Below are 27,735 nucleotides of genomic sequence, written 5' to 3' on the forward strand. Positions count from 1 at the left end.
ACGCAAGTGAAAAATCACTACGTGCCTTCACCTGGGCTCAAAGGCACCAAGATTAAAAAGACCCACAGTGCCAAGTGCTGGAAAGACAGCGGCCGAGAGGAGCGTGGGGCGGAGCACCCCTCTCGCCGCTGGTGGCTGGTCCCTGCCGAAGCTGAGCACCGCCTGCAAACTCTGCGACTGGCACGTCCACTCTGGGCCGTCCACCGCACGGGAACCGGTGCTTGTGTGTGCCCAGCGGCCTGCCCCGGACAGTTCCTCACAGCCTAACTCAAAATAGCCCAAACCAGGAAACGGCCCAAATGCCTACCACATTGGAACGGATCCCTAAATTGTGGGATACCAGAGAACAAAGGTCAGCTGACTTTTTCTGCAAAGGGCGGGGCAGTAAGTATTTTAGGCTCTGCAGGCCCCTACAGTCTCTGTCACATATTCCTTGCTTATTTTCTTTGCAACCCTTTAAAAACATCAAAACCGTCCTTGAGCATGGGCTGCACAAAAAAAGGCCACCAGCCGGATTTGGCCCACAGGCTGTATGCACATAGCTGGCCGACCCCTGCACGTAGCTACAGAACGCAGGTGGTCGTGTGCGGGGACACAGGCGGATGTCACAAGCAACATGAGAGGAGCCAGTCACAAAGAGAACATTTACATGAAGTTCAAACACAGGCGAAGCTGAGTGACGGGGTTAGAGGCGTGTGCACGTGGCTGAGAGGGGCCGTGTGCGGGGGCTCCTGGGACCCCGGCGACTTTCTGTCTCGAGGCCCGGGTGATGGGCACACGCGCGCAGGCTCCTCTGCGGAAGTCCCTCCGCGCTATGGCAGGTCTCTAAGTGGGTCTGCTGAGATTCTGTATACACAGTGAGCGCTTGCCAGTCCACTGATTCAGAAAAAGGCACAGGATGTCTCTATCCACTTTTTTAACCGAAATAATCTGTAAACAGAACTCACATTGTTCAAACCTCTGTGTTAAGGGCCTCCAGATAAATTTGAGTTCACAGGTTCCCACACACTAAAGACGCATAAACTTGCACTCAATCTCCACACATCTTCTGGAGGAAATTACTTCAGAATGAATTACAAAACTCATTTTGTGGTTACCTAGTTTTCCTCAGAGTTCTGTTGAGATAGCATTAGTGTTTCCTGATTTTGAGATTTTTTTTAATCTTTACTGTCATTTTTTTCCCATTACCATTTAGTCCCTTATACCCGGCCCCCAGCAATCACCTCCCTGTTGTCCACGCCCATGAGCCCTTTCTCCTTTCCTGCTCAGTCCCTCCACCCCCAACCGCCCCCACACTAGCTGTCATCTGCTCTCCATCTATGAGTCTTCCAAGTCTGTTTTGTTTTAAATTGGTAAAATAAAGACGCGAGCATTTCGTTGTTAAAAGCCACGTGACCCTTGGGTGGGGGGGGCACCATCCCACTCAAAACCCACCCACGTCTCACTCATTGTGCTCCTTCCTGAATGGGGTCCCACAGGCCCCAGTTTCTGATCTGTGAGCACATCGGCCCAGAGCAGAAAAGTGGGTGGACCCAGAACTCAGCAAAGCCAGGGCCTTTCCTAGCCTGAGGCAGCGACTGCACTGACTTCACCAAGAGGACAAGCAGGCCCTGCCCAGGGGTGTTTCTGAGGACAACAGTACACGACCTGGCTAAGGACCACGCTGAGCACACATCCAAAGGTTCAAGTGTATTAAAGAAATTCGGTTATTAAGGAGGGGTGTGAATTGTAGATTTAGAATCATAGGCTATCTGAGTATAAACGGCCCTTTAAAAAAATTACCTGGTTTGACTTCTTTATTTTAAAGATGAGGAAACTAAAACCCCCCAAAAGGGAAATGACATGCCTGAGGTCACAAAGAAAGTTGGTGGCTGGCCAACACGCAACACCCAGGCCTCCGGCCCCTCTCCAGAGTCCTTCTATGTGAGGCTTTGTCTGCGAGCAAGACTTCCGTAGCAATGTGAAATCAAACCTCCGCTAAAGGAAGGTGACTCGGCTCCCCTCCCTCCAGAACTCCCTGGCTGCAGTGCCTCCCCTCTCAGGCACTGAGCAGGTGCCACACAGAGTCCCACGTGGACTCGGGGACACGAAGAACCAAACCCTGACCAACCAGAACAAATAGGCAGCAACTGAATGAATGGCGCTAATACAGCTCCAAAGGTAGTTATCGTTAAGGTGTTCTGCCTTGATTACAGATAAAGGTCAGTAAGAACTAGTGAATTTTTAGAGGCACATCCTTAAATAAAGTTCCTTGGCAAAGAACTGTCTTTGATTTCCTATTGGTAGTAAGCAAAATAGCTTGCATTTTGCAGCAACTCTGTATAAAACTGTGATAAAACAGGCCGTGAAGGGTTTCTTTAAGAAACTTCTCCACTTTGCAGTCAGAGGGAGCTCCTCAAGCAACATGGCTTATGATGTTACCTTCCCCCTCAACACATGTTTCCAACTGCTATCAGATTTTTAAAATCCTCAGTGTTGGCCCAGAAAGCTCTCCACAGTGTGGTACGGTCTGGCCTGTGTCTGCTTCTCTGTCTCCAGCTTCATCTTGTGCTTCTCGCCCCACCACGTCTGACCCCTGCTCTCTGGCCAACCCTCTGGTCCCCAACACCCTGTGCTCAGGGCCAGACATGTGCTGGCACCTCCTGCAACTTCACGGGAGCGCTCACTGACAACATCTCTGCCCTGGTAAGTGCCTTCCACGCACTGTGCCCTCACCTTTCACAGATCTGCTCATGTGTTCCGATTACCTGTGCACTTCTGAGATGATCTGAACACTACCACCCCCTCCCAGTCCCTATGCAGCTCGGTGAGAGCAAGGAGCAAAGGCACGTTCTGGGACCCCCATCTCACTGTGGAGCGTCTGGCACGGTCAAGGTCCTCGACTGCACTTCCAGGCATGACCGACCCCTACCAACCGCTGTCCCAGCCACAGGCCCACTTACTCTGCCTCTCAAACACGACAGCCCTGTCGCTACACACAAATCACCAGCAACAGCACTTCCTACCGTCTCTGAGGGATGAGGAGTGAGACATGCCACTTGAGATTGAAAGGAAAAAACCACACTTCCCATAAAAAAAGAAACAATAAAAAAACCTACGACGAGTGACTGCAACTCAGAATCACACCAATATCCTAGAACATCGTGTTGATAAAGGCTGATTTAAACTTTAGCCTCATGAAGCCATTTTAAACTGAATATTACTAAAAACCTAGAAACAGTGGCCTCTGATTAGCAGAAGCAATGCCAAATAATTTTACTACAATTCTTTTGGTTAAATGTTACATTTATATGTTAAAAAAAAACCCCAAACTAAACAGTTTTGATATTTGAATAAAAATATAAACAATTCCTTTAAGTAACCCAAAAAACCCCATTTTCTGTTTATTTCCCGCTTATCTGAGTACATGTAAAATTGCTACACAAAAATTGTATGGATATTTTGCCAACACCAACAATGGTTTTCCACAGGCTTTTTCGAGAATGAATATCCAAGGCTTTGAGAAAACTCATTAAAAATGAACACTTTCCTAATCACTACACTCTGCAGTAAGCACATATCGCTGTGCGAAATTTAAGACAAAGACATTGCCAGTCAAAATCAGATGCTGGTGCCACTCACACCGAGTCCACCCCAGGGAGCAGGCTGCTCAGTCTCCACTCCAATTAGCTGAGCACTGGGTCGTGCGCACAGGCCAGTAACTCTTATCTGGAACGCCCAGTGTCCATACGCTGGGCGGGAGAGGCACATAACTAGGAAGTATTTATAGCTATGGCATTTTCACTTGTTAGAGTTGAGCTGAATTATGACATTCTTTTCCTTCAACAGCAGACAGCCCTTCTAGAACCATTAAAGCTCATGCTAGAATAACATGACCCGCAATGCAATAAACGCAGGTGGTAAACGGAAAACATGGGGCCCATAAAGCGGTGGTGAGAAAGGGACCCTGGGAGTGTGCCAGGGAAGCCAGGGACTCCGGTGAGGAAATTAACCTCCTGGGTCTCTGGTTCCTTGCCTATTAGGTGAGAGAGATTCTTTGAGTCACCACTAAAAGCTGGTTCTCTCAAACCCTCTGGGTGAAGATGACCTTATTTAGAACCCAGTCATGGTAGGTGGAGGCCCCAACACGTCGCACTGGGCGTAAGCCTTCGTGTGCAAATCCACACACGAACTGCGCAGCACGGGTCTGGCCATTCCAGGCTCCCTGCCTCCCTTTCCTTCGAGCCCCTGCCCCCCTGGCCTCCGCAAACATTGGACCACAGGCCCACAGGCGGAAACGGGCACGCCCAGGTTTCTGGGGCAGGGAGTGTTTCTGGAGGTGCCTTTACATACATCTGTCCAAGTGAAGAGGAGCCAAGGCTTCATCCCGGGTGATACCACTGACAGACAAAAATCAGAATGGGACACTGTTTTGCAAGTGAACACACAGGGTCAAAGCGTGTTTTCACATGTGCTGAGTTAAACATACCTGCTGGACACACAGATAAGACGCCCAATGGGCAGACACATAGTCCTGGAAACGGAAACAACCAAAGACCACAGCGGGTACAAAGTGGCAGGTGTTGCGAAGAAAAGTCACCTTCAAAGGAAACACTACCTGGGGCAACCCCACAGGGACGATTCAGAGCTGACCAACCCCGGTCACTTCCTCTCTGTGCGCAAAGGACGCCAGCGACTCTCTTACTTCTTCTCTCCGGGTTAGTCCTTCTCAGTCAGGCAGTCAATTCTTAACTACACTTGCTGTTCCCGTTGTGGTTATGACTATTTTCCTGCCTCCTCCCCAGCCAGCTTTCGCAAAGAAGTCGATCACAAATAAGCACTAAAGGGAGAAGGCATGGGTGTTCCCAGGGATGGGTACAGCCCCTTCCTAACTCCAAAATGGAAGAGATACCATCTGAATTGTACACTGTCTCAGTGCCACTGCTCCCTGCCGTAAATTCCAACCCGCCCAAGGACTGGCTGGCCCCATAAGTCACCAGAAAATGCCCGCATTTCAAATACATTGTCCTGATATCAAACAAACAAGGAAATTAAAAAAAAAAAAAGCAATGTTCAAAATTCAATACTTACTCCTGTGCTGACAAGCGACAACATGATCCTTTCGTTCAAGGCCAAGGTCTCTCCTTGTTTCATCTTGATCCTCTTCTTATCTAAGCATTTCATCGCATACCTAGAAACATAAAATAACGGAAAAGTCAACACTGGGAGCACATCAGCCTTGCTTACAAAAGACACACCACCCTGGGGAAAGTTTCTAAAGACTTGGGCAGGGTTTAAAAGAAGCAAACTGGCATCCAAGTGCCATGCAAAAAAATGCTAACACATGTATGAAGAAAAGAAAAACCAACCCCCTCTCCCGGGGGCGGGGGGCGGTATAACCCCCACCCCTTGGGCGTGGGCTGTGCAGAGTGACTTCCAAAGAGCACAGCATGGAGAAGGGGGAGAGCGACTTCACGGTACAGACGTCTGACAGACACAACCTCAGCCAAGGGACCAAGGTCAATGTCAACAGTGCTGCAGCACTCAGACAACAGGTAGCTTTGCTATGATGTGGTGAGAATGGCATTTTACCGCGGGGTCTTCCTCCGAAAGCCCATAGCCCCAGTCCAACTGTGGGAAAAGCATCAGCCAAGCCCAAGCTGAGGGACAGTCTACTATGCATGTCAGCTTTTGAGAGTCAGTACGATAACAAATGTGAATCGAGAGACAAGTTGATAGTATTTACTTCTACAACATCATGCAACGGGCCAGACATTCTAAATACCTCAACAAGCTGCGACGATGAAGTAAAACTAGTAACTTCAGTGAAGTGCAGTCAGTGAGAGTGAAGCACATCATGCAGGCCCCAACGGCCTGCTGGGGCGAGTGCAGGAGGGGAGAACGCTGTCCTAACGGGACTCTGTTTCCAGTGTATCGTCACATTTAACTCTAGCAATAAGCCAGGCACTTTTTCTAACCCTACTTTACAAACCAGAGTATGGAGGCTCCCAGAGGCCCAAGCTTGGCCTAAGCCAGGGAGAAAGTGCGGACGTGCGTGTGACCTAGCCGTGCGACACCAGGGCCCACCCGCCGGGTCTCTGCGCTACCCTGTCCCAGCACGACGCCAGGCTTCAGAGCTTCAGACACCTGGGTGCCAGGCACTGGGCTCACCCTGCACAGGGCCCCAAAACGGGAAGAGGAGCAAAGGCACAAATTAGCGAAGGCAAATCCCAGCCCCCACATAATGAAAACACGCCAACCACTGGACCGGGACAGGTGCAAGCAGAGGCTGAGTGGCAACCCGACGGTGATGCTGGGGAGGCAGCGGGGGTCAGGCCCCAGATGAGGTGGCCCAAGCTGCTCCTTCTCACGCCGACTCAGTGATTCTGTAACCAACCTCACAGACTACTCCACCTGCCCACCGCTCTGACATGCCTGTCACTTCATCACACTTGCGGGTCTGCGTCAAACAAAACACACTTTTCCATTCTCTTTGCCTTCTAAAATATGTTCACTTAAACGGCTTCTACATTAGCAGAAACTCCCCCCCACTTCAGAGCTCCACCTGCACTTTCCACAAGACCCTCGCACCCAGCTCACAGCCACTTAACTGCCTCGCATCACCCCCCATGAGACAAGTGACGGCAGTGAGTGATGGAGCCCCACGCTCTCGACCCCCATAGCAGGCACCTGCCCTCCCCATTAGCACGCAGCTACCCATCTATGGAAGCCACGCCCCCTGGAATGCTACACCATCCCCAACTGCACATGCTAAGTCACGGGTGGGTCATTATTTAGGAGAGAATGTCTACTTCTTTCGGAGCTACATGACTTCGAAAGAGTGAGATCTTGGGCTTCCAACAGTCTATGCAGGGATTTTCTTTGGATGCAAGCATAAAATCCTCTTTGTAGTCCCAGAAAACTTGTGCGTGAGCATTAGAAACTTACATCTTCCCAGTGTCCGCTTTCCTGCAGCCGTATACTTCACCGAAGCCTCCCCGGCCAATGATCCTGTGTACGCTGAAGTCATTCATGGTCAACTGTGAATTCAAAATACAAAACGGAACATGCAGCTGCGTGAAAAGCATGTTGTAAAGATTTACTTCTGTGCAAAACATAGGCAAGTTACTGGAACGGCAGCTCTACCGGAGGGATCTGCCCTTTCCCTGGCTGACGCCTAATGCAGACAGAGGGGCTGCACACGGCGGCCAGGCTCTCCAGGACCTCCCCCCGCTCCACCCCCAAAACGTACAAAACAGAAACACATGGGAACGTAACAGAGTGGAAGCCACACTAGACTGCTTTTCCAATCTCATCAATCTTAGATCGCAAGACACATCCCTTGAAGACAAGTGATTGTGAAATTTCTAGTCAAAATGAAAAGCAGCTTCGGCTACTCTGGAGCCTCAAGTTTGGGAAAACCCAGCACTTCCAGGACCTGACGTGGTAGAAAACTCAGTCCTCGGTGAGGGTGCCTGTGCCTTCCTCACCGGGAGCCACATGACCAGAAAACCCAACAGATGCTGGCCATGTGGATTTTTTACCGATACCATCAGTGCAGAGAGAGGACTCGTGCTGGGCATGTGAGCGTGAAACGAGCCTAAGTGTGAGCGAAGGACATAAAGAGGCTTTATTCATAAGCACTTTCCTCTTGGCAATTCTAGCTCAGTAAAGCCCTGCTTCATACGGAGGTTTAATAGCTCAGGACGGTGCAAAGGCGGAAAGAGGGGGCTGGGCAACAGCAGACGCCTACTGTTTACACGCCCTGGCAATTAAGGGTCAGGTTCTTGAAGGTTCTCCCAAGAACCCCTTAAAACTTCATGCCTGTATCGGGTAGGGGCAGCTGGCCCACTGGCCTCACACCAGATGCTGAGGGGACACGGGACACGAGGACACCAGGCACAGGCATGAGGAAGGCCCGCAGCAAATACAAGGGAGTCTAGGAAACTCTGTGTTACTGCCTTTCGCCAGGAAATGTGACGGAAAGGGCAGGTTAAAAACAGATAAACAAAAAGCAACTCCTCTCCCAACAGGCCCATTCAAGTAAAAAATGCTAAAGAAATGCATCCGGTTGATAATTAATTAATTTTTCCCACTGCAAGCCTGCGTGGGGGGACAGCAGGTGGGAGAAGGCAGGAGGGGCTGCATGAAGAAATGTGCGTCCTAAAAGCGAAGCAAAGGGAGCCCGTGGCCTAGAATCCCTGACGCCAAAACAAGATGGAATGCCACGGAAGCACAGGCTGGAAAGCAGCCAGCGTCTGAGCGCTGTTTTTGGCGTTCTCAAAACAAACAAATATGAGACTTTGGTCTAAAAAAAGATGTCATCATCTTTGTTACACGATTACACCTACTAATGCGGAAAAGGAAAGGCACTTCTCCCGGGTGGCAGAAGACGAGGGCACACGAGAATCATGTTGTGCAGACTGTACTCGCACTGCGATTTCTGTTCAAGGGTCGTCTCTGCTTAAAATACCCTTTCTTAAATCAACAGACACACTCCGATAGGAATATGGAAAAAGGGAATGCAAATCCAGCGTGCGCACAGCTGGGACGGGAGGACGGCCTCTTCGTACGTGAAGCTGGAAGCACATCTGCTCGGGCAGCGTGTCGCCCTGGGGAGTTGGCTCCAGAACCAAGTATTTTCTCATGAAGCGAAGCCAGAGGGAGTTTTTATTTTAAGAAAGAAAGAAAGGCAAAGATGATACTCACATGGATATTTAATTCCACGTTTTTCCACTGACAAAACCTGGTGAACTTGTCACTAAAAAAGAACACAAATGGTTACTGGAAAGGGAAACACCGAATGAACTGGGTCTAGGGAACAATGTTGGGAGGTAGGCGGGAACCACACTACTTGCTTCTTTCTCAAACAGAGCAGGTTTCCTCAAACGTGTTTTCACGAGGCAGCCCCGCGGCGGCTTTGTTTTACGATTCAAGTGACAGGCATCACAGTTCTCCTGTCCCTGTCCTTACGCTACGGGGGTCTGTCTGTCTGTCTTAGCCCGCACCGTTCGACCGGACAACACAAACCGCATCTGTAATTACATTTTAATAGTATATCTGATCTAACCCCGATATCTCAAAAATTATCATCTCAACATGGAACCAATGTAAAGTCATCGGTGAGAAATTCTACGTTCTCGCTCTTCTTGAAGCCTCTGGAGCCCGGCGTGCATTTGCACCACAGCCCATGCCCATTCAGACCAGTCACGTTCCACGTGCTGAGCAGCTGCCCACAGCTACCGTCCTGGCCAACGCAGCTCTAAAGGGCCAAAACATGGATGTTTACACATAATTGTAAGAGTAGCGAACCCCTGATGTGCTAGGCTCTGGAGGCCCACTTACTCAACAACTCTACGGGCAGGCTCTGTCCATTCCCATTTTACCGCCAAGACCAAGGCCTGCCCAAGGTCACGCAGCATGAGTGGGTGGAAGAGAATGTGGACCCGGACCCCACACTGCCTCTCCAGGATGCGCAGTGTCGGAGGGGAACCCTCGGACCGGAATCCGGGACACCACAGGCATGCTGCAGGGATGGGCCGGTGCCTCAGCTGCCGGACGGGTGCTTTGGCATCCGTAAAGTAAGAAAAATGTCTATTTAATATGTACATTATTTTGATTACTTTTAAATCAACGTTCTTATAAATTACAAGCTGTGGGTATTATCAGCATTATAACAAAATGCCCTAAAGGCATCGAATACCCTAGTTTCCCGGGGAATTCATCTACTACACATTCCAAGGAACTCTTTAAAATATTTCTGGGGCCAATAATCAAATTGAAAATCAAAAGCGCAAGAACTCTTTGTAATTACATCGTATCTTTTTCCACTGAATCTAACATAACATTTAACGAATGTTTCCCTGATCCTCCTAACATCTCTGTGCAGTTGGTAAAATAAACTATATTTTGAGATTTCATACAGTTTTTTTTTAAGTATGGTGAGAGCAAAAGGCAGAACCGTGTTGGGCACGCCCTGTGTTTATATAACCCCCCGCTGCTCTGTGAGACCCCCGTGCTGTCGGCTCACTGGTCCTCTTTTCTCAAACCAGTTCCCAGCTGGCAGCAGGGGGTGGTGCTAGCTTTATGCTCTAGCCGGTCAAGGCGACCAGCCTGGGACAGGGAAGTGCCCGGCTGGCCCCGAGGAGGACGAGGGAAGGAAGAGTGAGCGGTTTGGACTCCAAGGCCGGCCGGCGTCAGACTGCTCAGCAGCGGAAGCCCACTGCCTGCACAGGGCCCACGGGCCTCGTCCAGAAAAGGGAAGGACTCCCGGAGGATTCTGCCAGCCCTGCCAGGACCGCCGTGGCCCTGGGCCCCTCCTGGGCCTCGGGAGGAGGCAGAAGAGGAGTCTTCACCGCTGAAGACTTCCCCTTTATTATGGCACTGTGCCAGAGCCTGGAGGCCCTCACAGAGCATGGCCGGTCCCGAGGGCGGCAAGGCTACAAGGCCCTATTCATGGAATGTCTGTGCTTTTCAAACCCCAAGCTCCAAACTCTTGGTCTGATGATGGGTTTTTTAAATACTAATCTGAGAATGTATTAACATAAAAAGCATCCAAAAACAAATTGGCTTTAAAAATAATCTGTGCATATAAAATAGCTTCACTTGTATTTCCTGTGACAGAGTGACCAGCTCACTCGGGAGGAGAAAGTGGGCCGAACCTCTTCCCCAGTTTAAATGGCCACCCCCCCTCCCCCTGTCCCCCAAGGGTCACACAAAAGCTGGGTTGATCCGGACTTGGGAAAGGTCAGGTTTGAGAATCAAGAGCAACAGAGGCAGCCCTGGGACAGCAGCCGGTCCCCTCCATGATTCTGCTGCTTTTTGGCCAAGTTTCTGCTCCCATCCAGAAAAGTGCGATCATTTGTACACATCTTAGCTTCCCAAAGTACTGACTTGCTCCAGGATAAAATTATCTCTTGAACTCTAGTAGAACCACAACACAAGTTTGTTTTGCTCTAAATCACTTGAACATGTGGAGGGAAAAAAAACTGTGATGAAGCAGCATTTGTTCTTAAAGGGCAATTACGGCTCCAGCGAGGAGACACAATCGCCCTGCCCGCTGCCTAGAGCGCAGCTGGGCTGCGGAGAAAAGCACGGGCTGGGCGATGCGGACTGGGCTTCACGGTGCGCCACCACAGACGAGGGCTCCCACGCTGACACTGACTGGGAGGTGTCTGACCCGCGGGCAAGCCGGACACTTTTACAGACGTCGCTGAATTGTTTCAGAATCTCGGTGACAAGCGTGCTCTTCTATAGCTTGAGTAGCCCAAAGGGGCATGTTTGCTAGGTGTACACACGGTCACAGACATGCACTTGCCCGTACCCTTCAGATCCTATGGGAATCAAGCACACAGGCCTGTCCCACTCCGCATGGTTTCAAAGGTCGAACGAATGAGTTAGATAAATTATAGAGTTGTGCTGGCATTAGCGAAGGTGTCCCAGTGAGATACTTTTAATACTGAGGTTCCCTCACCTATTTAAATTTTAGACCATTGTGAAGCTAAAGAACTACAAGTCGAAGGGACGTTAAGCTATGCAAATCAAAATGATACTGTGCCGTATTAAGGAAATAAGCTAACGCGAAGCCTGCCACACAGCACGTGGTCAACGGCTACTTGGTGAATGAGGACGTTCACACACCTCAGAAGGGCAGCATCTGCTGGGTTAAATGAGGCATGCCCGCATAAAAGGAGATTTTTTATATATGCTAAAATTGCAATATAATGTTGAATGTCAGATGTATCTCAATAAAAAAGATATTACATATATATATATACATAAAGTTTCGTACCTTTCCATAAATTTTTGAAAAATGTTGCCTCGAAGACTCTCACAAATTTCTTCTATGTATGGCTGGGAGGGAGAGAGAAGAGACACCACACCGCGTAAACAGAAAGGTATTAAGGTAAAAATGAACGCATCCCTCCCACAGCGCCTGTCCGATTTTCACTAGCAGACCCGTCTCTCTGACTCTTTACTGAATGCTGTCTGCACCACTCGATGGCACACTCCGTGACCAGGGCCCGCTCGCAGGGGTGAGGCCCGTGCGGGTGCTCGGGGCTCACGATCAGAAGTGCACGGCGCCTCTCGGGTTAGTGACCTGCTATCACCATCGTAAAATTCTTGGTAATTCCTGACCAAGGGTCCTCTTTATTTTGTACTGGGCCCTGTGAGTTGTGTGTCGTGTTGTGTAAATGATTGTTAACTATATAATTACTATTAATTATGATCATTATAATTATCAGCATTATTCTTCAGTTTTAAAGACTAAAAGCTAAGGGACCCATGGAGTAAGATTTTTTAATTAGCTATTTTTTTTATTGATTTTCTACCTCCTGGAGTCACGAGCTAAAAGTAACACAGGGGGTAGGGGAGGGACGAGGGGAGGCTCATCTGCATCCTCATTTTGCACACAGGCTGTGGGCAGACATGTTCCTATGGGCTGTGAGCAAGTTCAAGGGTAAACCGGGATCAAGGCAAGGGCTCCCAGCTGCCCTGGGCTGTGCTCTCCCCTTGTGGAGAACAGTCTATTTCAGTTTCGTGCCACCTCACATACCAACACGTAAACAGCCTGGCTTCTTTTTTCCACGTGAGGAACTTTAAGTCAAGACTATAAAACTATGAAATGCCAACCTTTCACAGTTCAGCACAGAGTCAACTAGATAGTTTGTGCAAATACCTTGATACCCTACCTCACTGAAAGATGCAAATTTAGTGTTTTTCTGTCTTCCTGGATTGTTCTGAACACTTGCAGACAACAAAAGAGGCCCAGATCAGACACCGTCCAAGGCAAGTGATGAGACCAGGAAGTCTGCAGAAGCCACAGGAACCAGACACAGGCAGCAAGAGACAACCGCAGCTCTCTGGGAGCCCCACCCCCGGGGGCAGAATGGAGCCTCGGGGCCGAGCCAGCTCTGCCATCTCACAGGGCTATGACCGTGCTGGACTCTGGGCACTGAGACCAGCTGGACTCTGCCCCTCCTGGCAAAAGGGGAAGCTGAACTCTCTCTGAAGCTCTGTCCCCTCTGAAATCTTACGCTTCTACGATGACGTACATACTGATCTCGGCTAAGTCCTCGAGACGCGAAAGGCGGAGGGCCACACGCCTCGAGAGGTTCCAAGACATCAAAAGAGCGAACAGTCAAGCATTCAAAGGTCTGTGAGAAGGCTTAATTTGTGTATCACAGATTTCCTATTTATAAAAACAATTACATTACTACTTTTTCTTATTTTACCAAACATCCCATACTTTCTGCTAATAAAATAAAAGACAAAGTTTACCAGAAATTGTTAAGATTAAATAATATCTAGCACATTGTCACTTTTCAACAGAAAGAACCAGACAATGCGGCAGGGGAGCAGTGCAAAAGCCGGGGTTCTGCGTGGGCTCGGGAGCCGCTTCACCTCCTTTCACCTGCATGGCGGGGACAGTCGTGGGGGTCACCAATCTGCAGTGCGATCACGAGAACTCACTAAGGGGATGCTGAGAGCCCGACAGGGCCTGGCAGGCTTTGGGCACGCTTTAAGGCCAGCACCCTCGCCACCCGCTGTCACCAGCTGTGCCTATGCAGTAATTTACGTCTGAAGTCAATTTTGCAAACAAGAAGTTAAAAAGCATTTTAGCCCTGGCTGGTGCGGCTCAGTGGACTGAGCGCCGGCCTGCGAATGGTAAGGTCGCTGGTTAGATTCCTGGTCAGGGCACGTGCCTGGGCTGCGGGCCACGTCCCGGGTTGGGACAGGGGGGAGGCAACTGTTTCTCTCTCACACAATGATGTTTCTCTCCCTCACTCACTGTCTCCTTCCCTTCCCCTCTCTCTAAAAATACATACATAAAATCTTTATTGAAAAAACTTTAAAACAGCATTTTGTATTTACTTTCAGAGCATTTGTTTCACTCCCTGCCCCTCCTTGATTAGAAATTTCAACTCGTGCGTCACACTTCTTGAGTTCAAAATACATTATCAAACTACAGCGATCCAAATAGTTTGGTGCCGGCATAAACAAGTGGCATCACAGATCAATGGAACCGAACAGAATCTGGAAGTGAATCCACACATCTTGGTCGACTGATCTTCGACCAGGTGCCAAGGGCACACACTGGGGAAAGGACAGCCCCTTCGACAAATGGTGCTAACAAAACTGGGTATGCACAGGCAGGGTGAAATTGTTCCCTTACCTCACACCATACACGAAACCGACTCAAGACGACTTCAAGACCTAAACGTAAGACCTGAAACCATACACCTACTAGAAGAGAACACAGGAGGGACAGCTTCTTGACATGGGTTTGAGCAACCATTTTTTTCAGATGGGACGTCAAAAGCTCAGGCAACAAAAGCAAAAACAGACAAGTGGGGTTGCATCAAGCTAAAAAGCACAGCAAAGGAAACAACCAACAGAATGAAAAGGCAACCTAGGAACGGGAGAAAGTATTTGCAAACCATGTATCTGATGAGGGAATAATACCCAAACTATGTAAGGAACTCGACTCAACAGCAAAACAAAACCAACCAACCAACCTGAACAAAAACGGGCTAAGGACCTGAACAGACATTTCTCAGAAGAGGGCAGACCAGTGACCAAGAGGCACATCAGCTGGTGTTCAACCCAACTAGCCACCAGGGAAGACACACCAAGGCCACCACGACACGACCGCCTCCCACCTGTGCGGATGGCTGTTCTCGGAAGGACGAGACGTAAGCACTGGTGAGGGTGTGAGAAAAGGAGACCCTTGTGCGCTGCCTGCAGGGATGTGAACCGGTGAGGCCGCCGTGAAAACCAGTGTAGGGGCTCCTCCAAAGAGTAAAAATAGAACTACCGTACCATCCCACAACCCCACTTCCCGGTATTTATCCAAAGAAATGAAATCGGTCTCCTGCGGAGACAGCCGCACCCCAAGTTCAGTACGGAACTGCGCACAGTGCTCAAGACACGGAACAACGTAAGCGCCCGCTGACGGCGACTGCGTGGGAACAGTGGGAGGGGACGCGTACAAGGGGGCATTATTCAACCTTTAAAAAGAAGGCAGTCCTGCCACGCGGCAACGTGGATGAACGTGGAGGCCACTGTGCTGTGCGAAGTAAGGCAGACACAGAAAGGCAAAGACTGTGTGGTCGCACTCAGATGTGGAGTTCACAAAAGCAGAGGGTACAGTGGCTGCGGCGACCTGAGGGGCCCTGGTAAAAGGGCGCAGAGTTTTGGTTACAAGGATCGGTAAGCTCTGGAGACCTCGTGTACGGCATGTGGCTGTATGAGGAACAGACTGGTCTTCAGTGTTTGCACACACACACACACACGAGGCAGCCGTGTGAGGTGATGGGCGTGTTAGTTTGGTTGCAGTAATCACTTCACAATGCACAGATATATTGACATATCGCACTACATGCCTTAAATTATTTATAATTTTTATTTGTCAATTATACATCAATAAAGTTGGGGGGATTTCAACTCAACAAACGTCGACCAACCTTGTGGCTAGCGGCCCTTTACAAGCAGGACACCCACGTGTCCAACGTCTATTTATACTTGAGTGTGTTCTGATGGTACCCGTCACAAGGAATCGCACCAGCGTGCTCCTAATTTTAATCCACTTCATAATGGCTATTTCCTTCACCTTTGAAACAAGAGCCCATCCTATGTCTTTTTTACCACATCATTTTTGTACATATATTTTTATGAACAAATCAGTAGTGTTTTTAAAAGATATTCTGAAGAAGTAGCTTCTGACTGGGCGTTCCCTGCAGGCAGGAAAAGAATGTTGGCAACCTGTGTATCTCACCTGGAACTCCTTCGTGTTACCTGCGCGACAAGAAGAGCTAACCCCAGAGCGGTAGAGCCCGGGCACCGTGAGGTGTCCGTCAGCAACGTCACAGGTAACCATCTGCAAGCCTGCCTGTGAGCCACGCCATGGCCAGGTGAAAACTGGGGTTCTGACACTAAACTCTCGTGGAGACGACACAAAGCAGTTATTCACACTGCACTTTCGGAATGTGAAAACCTGGTACCAGCTAGCATTTGTGGGCACTGCGACGACAGGCCCAGGGCAAGGCCGCTCATGTGCACCTTGCTCACGGAATCCTCAAGACCCACCCCCGCCCAGGGAGAGCCCATGGTCTTCGTCACCCGCACAGGTGAGGACCAGGGTCAGGAAAGGTGCACAGGTCTCTCCACCCAGGTCCATGATTTCAGAGCCCAAGCTTCTGACCAACTAGACTCTCCAGAAAGGTCCTTCTCCAGAAAGCTGAAGAAGAAGAGTCCATCTATCAGTAATGATTGTGGCAGAAAGGTTAACACTCCATTTGTTCCTGTAGCCACGTGTCCTAGGTGCCAACTTAGGATGTTCTCTATACAATAATCAAATACATTTTGCATAAATAAAACAATCCCATGATAAGGCACCAATGCAAAACTAAATGACCGCACAATCCGAAAAAGGATAAGATACTTCCTTCCATTTATGCAAATCATAGTAATTAGTGGCATTCCCTTCTTACAATCCACAGCAACGTAAAAAAGTACATCATTCATCTGAAAAGCTGACCATGTCCGGCAAGCTGCCACCTCTACAGAAAGTACACGGGCCCAGGAGTTGTGGGCTGGGTTTCCAGGTCTCGTGATTTAAATCTAGAAGACTGTGTGCTTGCTGTGTGTTCCAGACGTGGGGAGCCACGGGACAACCCAGTTCCTCAGACACGGCGCCAAGGTCCTGCACACATTCACTCTCTAGTCTAAAGAACGAGTCCTCGTCACCTGGCAGACAAGCACCTGGAGAAACGGCACCCCTCCCCCTACCAAAGACCTCTTGTGAAGTCCTGGCTCCACCCTGGTGCCTGGGGTGGCAAACGGGAAAAGGCTTTTCCTTCCGCTATCTCCTCTGATTCACTGAAAATAATGTTGCTAGAAAGCTCGAGCGACCTTTTTCAGGAAAGCCTTTACGAAGGATGTTGGTGTAAGAGACCATTTCAATGAAAGGGAAGCGATATTAAATTTCAGCTGTTCCATCGCTTCTCGGCCTTTCGGCTAAGATCAAGTGCAGTAAATTTCAACTGTTCCAGGTAAACGTCCAGATAAAAATGGCCTTCTGTATCAAGTCCCCTGGTACCTGCGCTCAGGGCGAGGAAGCGCCCCCAGTCCAACTGTTGAGCACACTAAGATATATTTATGTTGAAATACTCTTCTCTTACCTGAAAAAGAGTCGACATCACTTGCTTCTTGGATAGATGATTTTGGACATGTTCAACAGCTTGCTTTGAGAATGGCTTTTAAAAACCGAAAACAGTAGTTTTTCAACAATTATAAAACATAGCAAACCTTTGTGGTATACAGTATCACAACATAAATTCAACACAACAATTATTAAACAGTAATCTAGAAACTTAAAAAAGGTTGTTATGTTAACATGCATTCGTTAAAAAACTTTCTGCCGGATGTTTGCAGGCCATCGGCACAAACGTTTGTTCCTCTGAGCTCCGGGTTCTCAGACACCACCCTGGGAAGAATGATAAGTACGGAGGTAGCTGACTGATATCTAACCCCACAGGAATTCAAGAGTACTGTGATTCTTTAAAAAAGTAGAAAGAATTTTATCATCACCTTATTTACTGAAAACATCCATTGATTAGCTGATAATGGGGTCCCCAAAACGTAAAATATCTACAAAGTTAAAATTTCTATACGAGAAAAAAATGAATGCATGAAGACATGCCTAAGAATGAAGTGCCCGGGTTAGAAAACTAAGCCGGGGGTGGCGGAGGCTCTGGGGGAAGGGCAAGGTCTGCTGCGACCACAGCCGAGGGACTGGTTCTAAAGGGACAAAACTCGTCACACTGACGGCAACTACGAACTCTGTCCTCCCCCAAAACTTCAAATTGTATCCTCTTCTTTAACGCACAGTAGTAAGAAAGACTTAAAAACCGTATCACACTGCTTTAAAAAAAAAAAAAAAACGAAACCCTCCAAATTGCTGACCCACGTGAAAACTAAGTTGACAGAGGCTTCCCCAGTGGGTATCTGGCACTGTCCACGGTTCAACTGTTCTCCAGCCAAGGCACAGAGCACCACCAATCAGCTCCAGCTCAGGAATCCTCTCTACTACGAGGTAGGTGGGTGCAAAGAACATCAGAATTACACCACCAGAGGTGTCATCCAGCACCACCACTGTTCAAACGTCAGGTAAGAATGGAGAACGGCACGACCAACACAGAAGCACCGATGTGCATCACCCTCGAGGCCGAGCCGTGGAGAGAACCTTCTGTGATAGGGGATGCATCGTGTGTCCGAGCTGTCCACGGCCAGAGCCACGGAGCCCCATGTGGCGCCTGAAATGTGAAGTCAGGAGTTCAATTTTTAATTCCACTTGATTTTAATTAAGTGGAACAGCCACCTGTGGCTGGTCACTACTGTACCTGACACAGAAGGCCAGGACTGTTAGGCCACTCCTTTGGAAAACAGTCTTAATGTAGAGAAATTACATGGTAAGTTTTATTATTATTTTTTCCACCCACTCCTGGTAGAGTAATTTCCTAGGAACTTAGTTTATTCTTGTGACTGAATTGAACTGTTTATCCGATTTACAGGAAAAAAAATTCAACCATTATTTAACAATTAATGGACACAATTAATATAATAATTACAATCTTCCTTATTAATTCAAAGAAACCACATAAGGCTTATATTTATTCTATTTCTGATTAATCTAAATGTAAAAGTATAACTAAATTAAAAGTAATAAAGTTTCATTTCCTTGAGAAAGTCTAGAATTGAGACTAGCTGTTGCTCTGAATTAGCTATTTTATTTCATCATTTTCTGCAGAGAAAGTATCTGTTTTTTACTATATTAAGAGTATATGGAGCAATGGATATTGTGTAAGTATCATCGGGAAGCAAATGACAAAACCTGGGTATCGTTTAATTTTTAAGCCTCTCCCTGGTTTACTTTCACTCTGGAAACACGGCAGGCCGCCTCCTAGGCTCCACGCGAAATTAACAGAACCACAAGGACACACTCACGTGCGAATTAGACAGCAGCTCCCTCATGATGTAGGTATCGTAGATCTGCCGACTTCTACAAAGGCGATCTTCCTCATTCTCAAGCTTTTCATACTCTCTTATCTAGATTTTAAAAAGTCATCATTGTTAGGCATGTCTTCCTAGAAACCTGCTTGATTAGAAGCTATGACTTGTCTTGGCTGAAACCACTTCCACACGAGATCATGCGCATTATGGAACCGGCTCGTCTCCCGGAAACAACCGCCCGTGCTGTCCTCCCGGTGAGGCTGGGACCACTGGAACCCAACGCGAAACCCACACGTGGAAGTTTCCCTGGGCGAACCTCGTCCCCGAGAGTTGGGAACACAACACAGGGAAACAGATGCTGCCATGGTTACGGCACTCTGGCAGCTGTGGGCTGTGGACCGCCCGTGCGGGCCGGTTCTCCTTTCCAAAGCACAAAGAGGCTCAATTTGGCTGTAATTCAGTCCGAAGAGTTACGATGTAGTTCTTGCTCAACTACAGCATTGCAAAACTAACAGGAGAAAAAATTATGTATTATATAGTCAGGATTCCTGCAAGGATAATTTTTCATAGATTAAAGCGCTGGACACTCATCTTCACTATTAAAGTATTAAGAGAAAGCTTACTTCAAACAGCATATTTTGCTGACTTAGGGAAGGTAACCCGACAGGTGTTAAGAGGGGCTCAAGAGCGAACTGTGCTTTGGAAGTGTTTGCCTTATGTGGAAATGGCCCCGATCATTCTAACTTGAAGGCAGAAGCTCCTGAATCAGAGAAGTGTCTGTATTTATTTACAGAAATACTTTTTCTTCAAGAGATGAAAAGGGATGAAAACACAGATGAACTGGGGAGCTAGCAGGAAGACTCGCAAAGATCCTCACTGTAATGACTAGTTACCACGTATGACTTACGGGGGACGGGGGCGGTTTCCAATAGGTAGCCAGTCGTTCCACTGACTTATCTGGCATCTGAGTGCTCTTTACTCGAACAATGAAAGGTAGGGCTAACCACTCCCACGGGAGAGTATAAACTAATGGAAATCAAAGTTACCTTTTTCCTTTAATAGTCTGGGCTGGACAGTTTTGAAATCAAAACCAGGAAATCCTACAAGAATTTCTGATGAAGAAAGGGCAGGGCGAGGGGGGTGTGTGTGATGCTGCGGTCCCACCTGAGGCCCAGCAGGGTCACACACTCAGAGATCACGGGGACCATCGGAACTGCCCCGAGGCACCGCCGGTGTTAACACTGAGATGCCTGCGGTTCACACCTGCAACCACCAGGGCTCAGGCTGGAGTCTTCGCGGACCAGATGACAAAACCTGACACAAAGGCAGGCAGGCAGACGGGGGCAGGTTCGTGCCCGGCCAGGAGGAGAGTTCAAACATCAGGCCAGGTGCAAAGATGGCAGCTACAAGCCAACGGAAGCTGGACACCACCGTCCGAAGCAGAGTCTGAAAATAAACTCAGCATTCTGGTTTGGTTGCGCGTTCTGTTGTTTTGTCTTAGGCAGGTGAGTGCCAGAATGCTGGGATGAAATGGGCAGACTGTCAGAACCAACGGCCAATGTTTCCGCCTAAACATTTGAACAAATTCAAGGAGTAACAAGCCTTCCTGGAATTATTATCCTTGAAAACAAGTGGAACGAAACGGGAACCCGCGTTCCGGGGAACGGTGAGGCAGGTCGACACCTGGTTAAACACTGCTGACCCTACAGAAGGTTTTCACGGACTGTGATAATCCAGCCACACTGGAAATTCTAGTTTCTCCGGTAAATGGTACTCTGAACCACAACACTGGCTTTATTAAGAACCCTGCGCTTCATAAACTTCAACTTGAACGATAGAAAAGGTGACTCTTAGTAGGCAAAGTGAGGGCCTGAAGTATCTGTGGCTGTAATTCAACGTTTACTATTACCAGTAAAACCACTCATCACAGAGCATGCAGTCGACTATCAGTCAGCTCCAGACAGGATGTCCTTATTGGAGCAGAACAGAGAAAACGCCACCCCAATTCTGGCAGCTCGGTTGTCCTGGTGACCTGGGCAGGCGGAGGCCTGAGTTCAAGGTGCAGACTCCCCTGCAGCAGGACAGAAGCATCGTCATCAAGGACAGACACTCACTGATCACACAGCCCCCCTTCGGCGTTGGTGGTTACAAAGCTCACGGCTGAACACGCACCCTAAGTTCCCAGAACCCTAAAAGCAGGCACTTGGGGCCCACGGCTGTCATGGTCTCCACCTCCTCGCCTCCTGTCTGCTCCCTGACCATTCCGGTGGGACGGCCTAGTCTCTCAAGGGTCTCTCTCCTGTCCTCAGCGTCACTGACTTCTCCACAGCATTCACCCCAGTTGCCACTGCGGCCTTCTCTGAAGCTCCCTTCTCTGACTCCCCAAGGGTGTGCGCCTCTGGCTCCTCTCCCTCAGTCTCCTGGGTTAGTTCCTCCCCCTCTGCTTCACTTCTCAATCCCGACGTGCCTCAGGCGTGGTGCTGGGGCACCCTCTTCACCCACGATCCTCTCCTTCGGCACAACCATTCCGTCCCGCGGTGTCATACACCGACCACAGTCCCATGACTCAGTCAGTCTGCAGGGCACACCTGTCCCCCTGGGCTCAGACTCGAGTATCGCACTACGCATCTGACATTTCTACATCCTCTCCACCCCAGCCAAACACGCTCTTCCCCTCATCTTCTTTATCACAAAAGTGAGTAAAATCATACTCCTAGTGGCTTAAGCCAAAAAGGAATAATCATTATTTTTTCTCTCCTCTGCTCACACCCCTGCCCCCGCCACCCTCTAGATCCAACTCATTAGCCAATCATCTTGCTTTTACCCTCAAACTACATCACACACCCAGGTTATGCTTTGGGTCACAGCCAACTAACTGCTAACAGCACAGTCCTTTTGAGGGAAAAAAACTCTGGACACAGAGAAGACACGGAAGCACTGGAGTGAGCGAAGCACACAGCTAGTGGGGAAGGGCATCCAGCAGAAGCTGGAAGGTGCGAGAGGAGATTCCTGAAACTAAGCAGCCGGGGGGCAGCTCCAGGACTCTGTGGACATAAACGGTCACAGTCTCTGCCGGGCCCCATGACGACAGGTGGGCCCGGCGGACACACGGAAGTCCCGCCAAGGCGGAAAAACTGAAGCAGTTCCGTTGCTTCCAGTTGTTTGGGGACGGAGCGTGACGGGAACAAGCCAAGTTAACTACTGGAATGAAAAGCAGTACGCTTTGGGAAGCATGCGTCATTCAGGGTACGTACAACACGTCAACCGAAGTGTTCCCGACACAAGCTGAAATCACCCCGCGTATGAAGGGACAGGACAGGGTGCCCCGCACGCGACAGAAGGGACCATGAACGAAGACCGGTCCAAGAGTGTCTGACGCTGGGGTCATCGGACGAGGGTTTAATGCCGCTACTGCTACAACACGCAAAGACCTAACAGAAAATGTGCAAGTAACGAATAAAAAAAGGACAGAAAGTAGCTGCAGAGAAATATTAACTAGAAAAAGAACACAATGGAAATTTTAGAACTAAAAATGGCAGTATCTTAAATAAAAAATTCAATGGATAGAGGCAGCTGCAGACTAGAGATGCCAAAAGAGAAAGTCAACGAATGTGAAGACAGAGCCGTAGAAAATACCCAACCTGAACAGCGGAAAGCGAGCATATTTGGAGGAAATATTGAAACAGACTCCAGTAATATTCAGGATAATATCCAAAAATCACAGATACATGTAACTGGAGTGTCAGAAGGAGGGAAAAGAGAAACTGAAGTAGAAGAAAATGTTTTAAGAAATAATGGCCCACATTTTACCAGATCTGGTGAAAGATACAAAATGTACAGATTCAAGAAACTCAGCAAATCTCACAAAGGACAAGCACGGTATCTAAGATTACTCCACTAAAATGAAATGGGGGTGAGGGTAGAGTGGGGTGAGCAAGGCACTTTTATACGTGTCTAAAAGAAATACATTTTACACATACAACACTGAGAGGGAATAGAAAAGACATATCACGAAAACAATAAGCATAAGGACACTGAAGTGACTATATTAACATCCAACGCAATCATTTTCTTTCTTTCCTTGTTTTTTAAAGATTTCATTTATTTTTAGAGAGAGGGGAAGGGAGGGTGAATGAGATGGAGAGAAACATCAGTGTGTGGTTGCCTCTCACGTGGCCCCCACTGGGGACCTGGCCTGCAACCCAGGCATGTGCCCTGACTGGGAATCGAACTAGCGACCCTTTGGTTCTCAGACTGCACTCAATCCACTGAGCTACACTAGCCAGGGCCAATAAAGTCATTGTCAAAACAAAAATATTACTATAAAGAGGGATATTTCATATGAAAAACAGAACAACCATAAATGTATACACACTTAGTAACAGGGCTTCAAAATACATGAAAAATTCTGAGGAAAAAAAAGAAATAGACAATACAGTAAAGAGATTTTAACACCCTCTCTCAGAAGACGATAGAACTGGGTATAAAAATCAGTAAAGAGGTAGAGGACCTATCACGTCGGCCACTTTGATCTGACTGCTATTTACAGAATATTCACCCGCCACTCCCCTCTATATTAAATTTTCCACGGGCTTCAGAACACAACCCGAACTTGTTCCTCAGGCCCCCAGACCTCGACTCGGAGCTGACCTCACCCTCCTGCACCCCCTTGCCCATCACAAACCGCCCACGCTGGTCTTTCGGTTCCTCAAACACACTAAGTTCTTTCCCACCACATCGGGGGCCGCTCAGCCAGGAACTCAGCCTAAGATGGTCTCCCCAGCCCGGCCCTGCTCCTATCTTCAAAGGACTAGCCTCCTCGGCATTCCAGTCTCACGTTTAAATGCCACCTCCTCAGAGAGCCAGTCTTTGACCCAGCTAACGTGGCCACCAAGTCACAGTAAGTCAGTTTTGGGTCTGTTCTGAGTCACTGCATAGCAGTTATTACTTCCTGATATATTTCCTGTTTATTTATTACTTGTTAATTGTTTCTCTCAACAACAACAAAAAAAGAGAGGCTAAAAGACAGCAAGGACTTGGCCTATCTTATTCATCCAAACAATACCTCCCAGCACTGGTGTTTGATAAACATTGGCTGAATGAGTGAAGAAAATTCTGTAGTCACTTTACCCTGATCTCATCCTTATTTTCTGTTTTCCATGATTGATTTTTAAAACTAGATGCCTCCAAATCTAACTGGAACCTCCAAGTGTATAAACCAGCACACCGAGCAGTAGGTAACCACGTGCCAGGCACTGTTCGGGTGTGCTGCACTCACCCACGACAACCCTAAGGGACGGGCACGGCCGTCACACTCATTCTTAGCTGCGGAGACCCGGGCAGAGAAACTGGACAGCCTGCCCAAGTTCATGCAGCCAGGAACTTCTAGAGTCCGCCTCCCAGTCTGGGCAGTCTGCGTTCAGGGCTGGAGCCCTCGCCCACTGTGTTCTGGCCCCCGTCCATCTGAACAATGCATCACAGCTGTCATGGCTGAGAAAGCAGCTGTCCGCCCAGCATCCGACTACAGCCTCCCAGTTGGCCTCGCAGGTTGCAGGAGATGATTCTAACCTCATTTCACAGGTAAGGTAACTGAAGCTCAATATTAAGTCCCCACAGTGTGAGCTCCTCAAGTACAGAACAATATACTGTTCACATTTTTAAGCTCCGGGTCTGAAATGAGGTGGATGCTTCAGAGTTTGCTCAGTAACTGGCCCCACATCCCACAGCTAGTGGGAGGCACACCTAGGTCCTAGCTAGGCCTTCTGCCTACGAGTCACATAACGGTCAAGCTGAAAAACGGATCACACGCACTCGCAGCAAGCATGCATTAAGTATTACCCATGCGTGGCACACGCAGCAAGCATGCATTAAGTATTACCCATGCGTGGCACACGCAGCAAGCATGCATTAAGTATTACACGTGCGTGTTGACAACAAGCGGTGGGAGAGTCAAGGGACTAAGCAACACAGAAGCCTGGGAGAGCAGTACAGGTGGGCCCATTAGACAGCACAGAAACCGAACTAGACCTTACACTGGGCCGCGCCTGGGCTTCCCACGGCTGAGAAGGGGAAGCAGCGTTCTAGGCTGGGGAAAGGACAGAACAAGTGACATAACAGAGAGACGGGCTCAGCGAGTGGAAATGGTGGTTATTAGTGGAAGTTCTATGTAAGAAGGTAGTGAAAGTTACAGAAAAGTAGGCAATAACTGACAAAGAGCTATGTGACTGTCAGGATAAGCTACTAGGACCTGAACCCACAGGAAATGGGTAGCGTTGAAAGTCTGGGGACACAGAGAAAGGGAAATACAATGTACAAAATAGACATTTTAAGACAGCTGACAAGAGGGCTTCCCAGGGGCTGGAGTCATCACACAACCACCAGAAATACGCCGGCTGATGAAACTGAGCGGTGGGAGAAGAGCTACTGACAACTCCAGTGCCTCCAGAGGGCACTGACTCGGAGAACTGCCTTTGGAGCCCGGGCTGGCTGGCTATCTGCAGCGAAAGCAGACAGACCAGTGGCTGAGGAGCTTTGCAGCAGCATCCTCCAAGAGGATAATCTGATCCACCGGCTCCACGGGTGCCAAGCCAGAAGAAAGGTGAGAAGAGCCGGGGAGTGAGCCAAAAAGGGGAACCCCGATGTTTAAAGGTCACATGCAAACACTGCAGCAGAGGTCACGCCATGTTGGCCAGAAGTGCTTAAGAAGGAGCCCCAAGCAGACCGCCCAGCTGCTTCCCCCAGACAACAGTTATCTGTTAAAGGAGATTTCTCCGAATTCGACAGGGTGACTTACACATGCTGAAAGGGCAAAGGTGACGACTGTAACAACAAAGAACGAATGATTTTTTGACAGGTATAGCTGTGATACTCAGAAGATGCCTAGTTATGACTCAGAATGATATAATGAAGTTCCTTCATACTGAGCAAAATCCGAAAGGATTTTGCTCACTTCTTACACAATACTAAATAAATGTGCATCATGATTCGACCATTCTTCCTGGAAATATGTTGATGTCATTTAGTAGAAAAATATCAAGTTTTCATGTATCAATAAACCAGAAAGGAAGGAACAGCCCTCCAATTTTCAAACTCGTATAAAAATGACTAAGATCAACCCTAATGATGCTGTTTTCTTCGGACCAGATAAAATGCTTTGGGGTGAAGATAGCTCAAGTTAACAAGAACGGCACGTGTCATTTTAAAAATATACTTTAATTAAAAATACCTCTTAGTTCCTGTTCGACTTTCCCCTCTGACCCATCAATTATGTAGAAGTGTGTGTTCCCAGAAAGTTCGCGATTTCTTAGTGAACTCGGCTGTTAAGTTGGATCTTAATTCCATGGTGGCCAGAGAGCATACTCGGAACAATTTCAACCGTGAAATTTGGAGCAGCCTTTTGATAAATGTTCCATATGTTCTTCTAAAAAAACCGCAAATTCTAACTTTGCTGGGCGCAGCACTCTGTGTGTCTCAGTTAGGTCAAGTTTATTTATCACTTCAGCAAGACCTTCTCCAGCCTTACCAACTTCTTGTCTGTTCTATACGCCCTTGAAGTGTGCGTGTCTTCCGCTGGGGTTACAGGTTAGTTTGTTTCTAGGTTTTGCTTTGTATATTTTGAAGAAACGTTATCGGCCCCATACACACTTCAGACTGCGGTACTGGCCCTTCACCCTCAGGAAAGGATCTCTCAGTCTCCAAGCAGCACCTGAGCGTCGGCGCTCTGATACTGGCGCTGCCGTGCCAGTCCGTCTGGGTTAGTGCCCGTACTGTGTCTTCCCCCATCCTCCTGTTTGCAAGACGTCACGTGTCAGCAGCATGTACTTGGGCTTTTGGTTAGCTATCAAGTTTGACAAACTTAAGTCTTTTACTTGGAGTATGTGGCCCACTCATATTAAACACAAGTACTTACAGGTGGATTTTAGCTGTCATCTTACTCTTTGTTTTCAGTTTAACCTAACTCAGTATTTTATGCCCCCCTTGTATTCCTTTTTTAGATTATTACAATGTTGTTTTATTCCATTTCCCTCTCTATTAGTTTGTTATATATACAAAGTGTATTCTTTTAAAAGTTACCTTCGAGATTACAAATGCGTCCTTGACTGAGGACATCCCAGTGCAAATTAATGCCATTACCACTCCCCCATAGACTCCCAAAACACTCGAACCCTCCCGGCCTGCGTGCCACTGCCACGCGTGTTAGCTTCCCGGGCATTTTCAACTCCACAAGCATCCTGTCATCGTTCTGCGTGGTCGCCGCCTCTTCGTATCTTACATATTTGTCCCTCACGATGTCCTCCATTCCTTTCTGCGTTTCCACCCGGGATCACTTTCTCCTGCCTGAGGGAGCAGCTCCCTCCAGTGTTTACTGTACTGCTAGGCCCACTCACACCTGACAAGTCCCCTCAGTCGTTGTCTGAACATACCTTGATTTCACCGTCATTTCTGAAGGAAACTTTTGCTGAAAACAGACTTCTAGGGAGGCAGATTATTTTTCCTTTCCGTACTTGACACCTGGCCATTTCACTGTCTGATTTTTTTTTAATTATTTCTTTATTTTATTTATTTATAATTTACTTTCATTGTACCTTTCCCATCACTACGGATCCCTCTGAGAGCCCCTCCCTCCCTCTCACAGCCTTTTTCCTCTTTGCTCGGTCATTTCTTTTAAAATGTCGCAGTCACCTCAGTCATAACATCGCTCCTTCAAAAGTAGTGTGTCTTTCTCTACTCTCTGGTTGCCTT

At 48.2% G+C, this 27,735-nt stretch overlaps 1 protein-coding gene across 4 annotated transcripts in view; it reads right to left on the reverse strand.

The window, feature by feature from the left end:
- GRK3 (G protein-coupled receptor kinase 3) overlaps window positions 1-27,735 on the reverse strand; it is a 113,004-nt gene that overhangs the window by 33,342 nt on the left and 51,927 nt on the right. For 3 of the 4 annotated variants that reach the window (XM_053928310.2, XM_053928313.2, XM_053928312.2), the window contains 6 exons: window positions 18,988-19,089; window positions 17,163-17,237; window positions 11,771-11,832; window positions 8,689-8,740; window positions 6,928-7,019; window positions 5,071-5,170 (listed from right to left, as the gene is read on the reverse strand). In XM_053928310.2, coding sequence (XP_053784285.1) covers window positions 5,071-5,170; window positions 6,928-7,019; window positions 8,689-8,740; window positions 11,771-11,832; window positions 17,163-17,237; window positions 18,988-19,089 — 483 coding nt within the window. The remainder of the gene's footprint in view (window positions 1-5,070; window positions 5,171-6,927; window positions 7,020-8,688; window positions 8,741-11,770; window positions 11,833-17,162; window positions 17,238-18,987; window positions 19,090-27,735) is intronic. The other variant, XM_053928311.2, reaches the window with a different exon arrangement.

Source organism: Desmodus rotundus, chromosome 7, assembly GCF_022682495.2.
Source record: "Desmodus rotundus isolate HL8 chromosome 7, HLdesRot8A.1, whole genome shotgun sequence".
In the NCBI taxonomy this organism is placed as follows: Eukaryota; Metazoa; Chordata; class Mammalia; order Chiroptera; family Phyllostomidae; genus Desmodus; species Desmodus rotundus.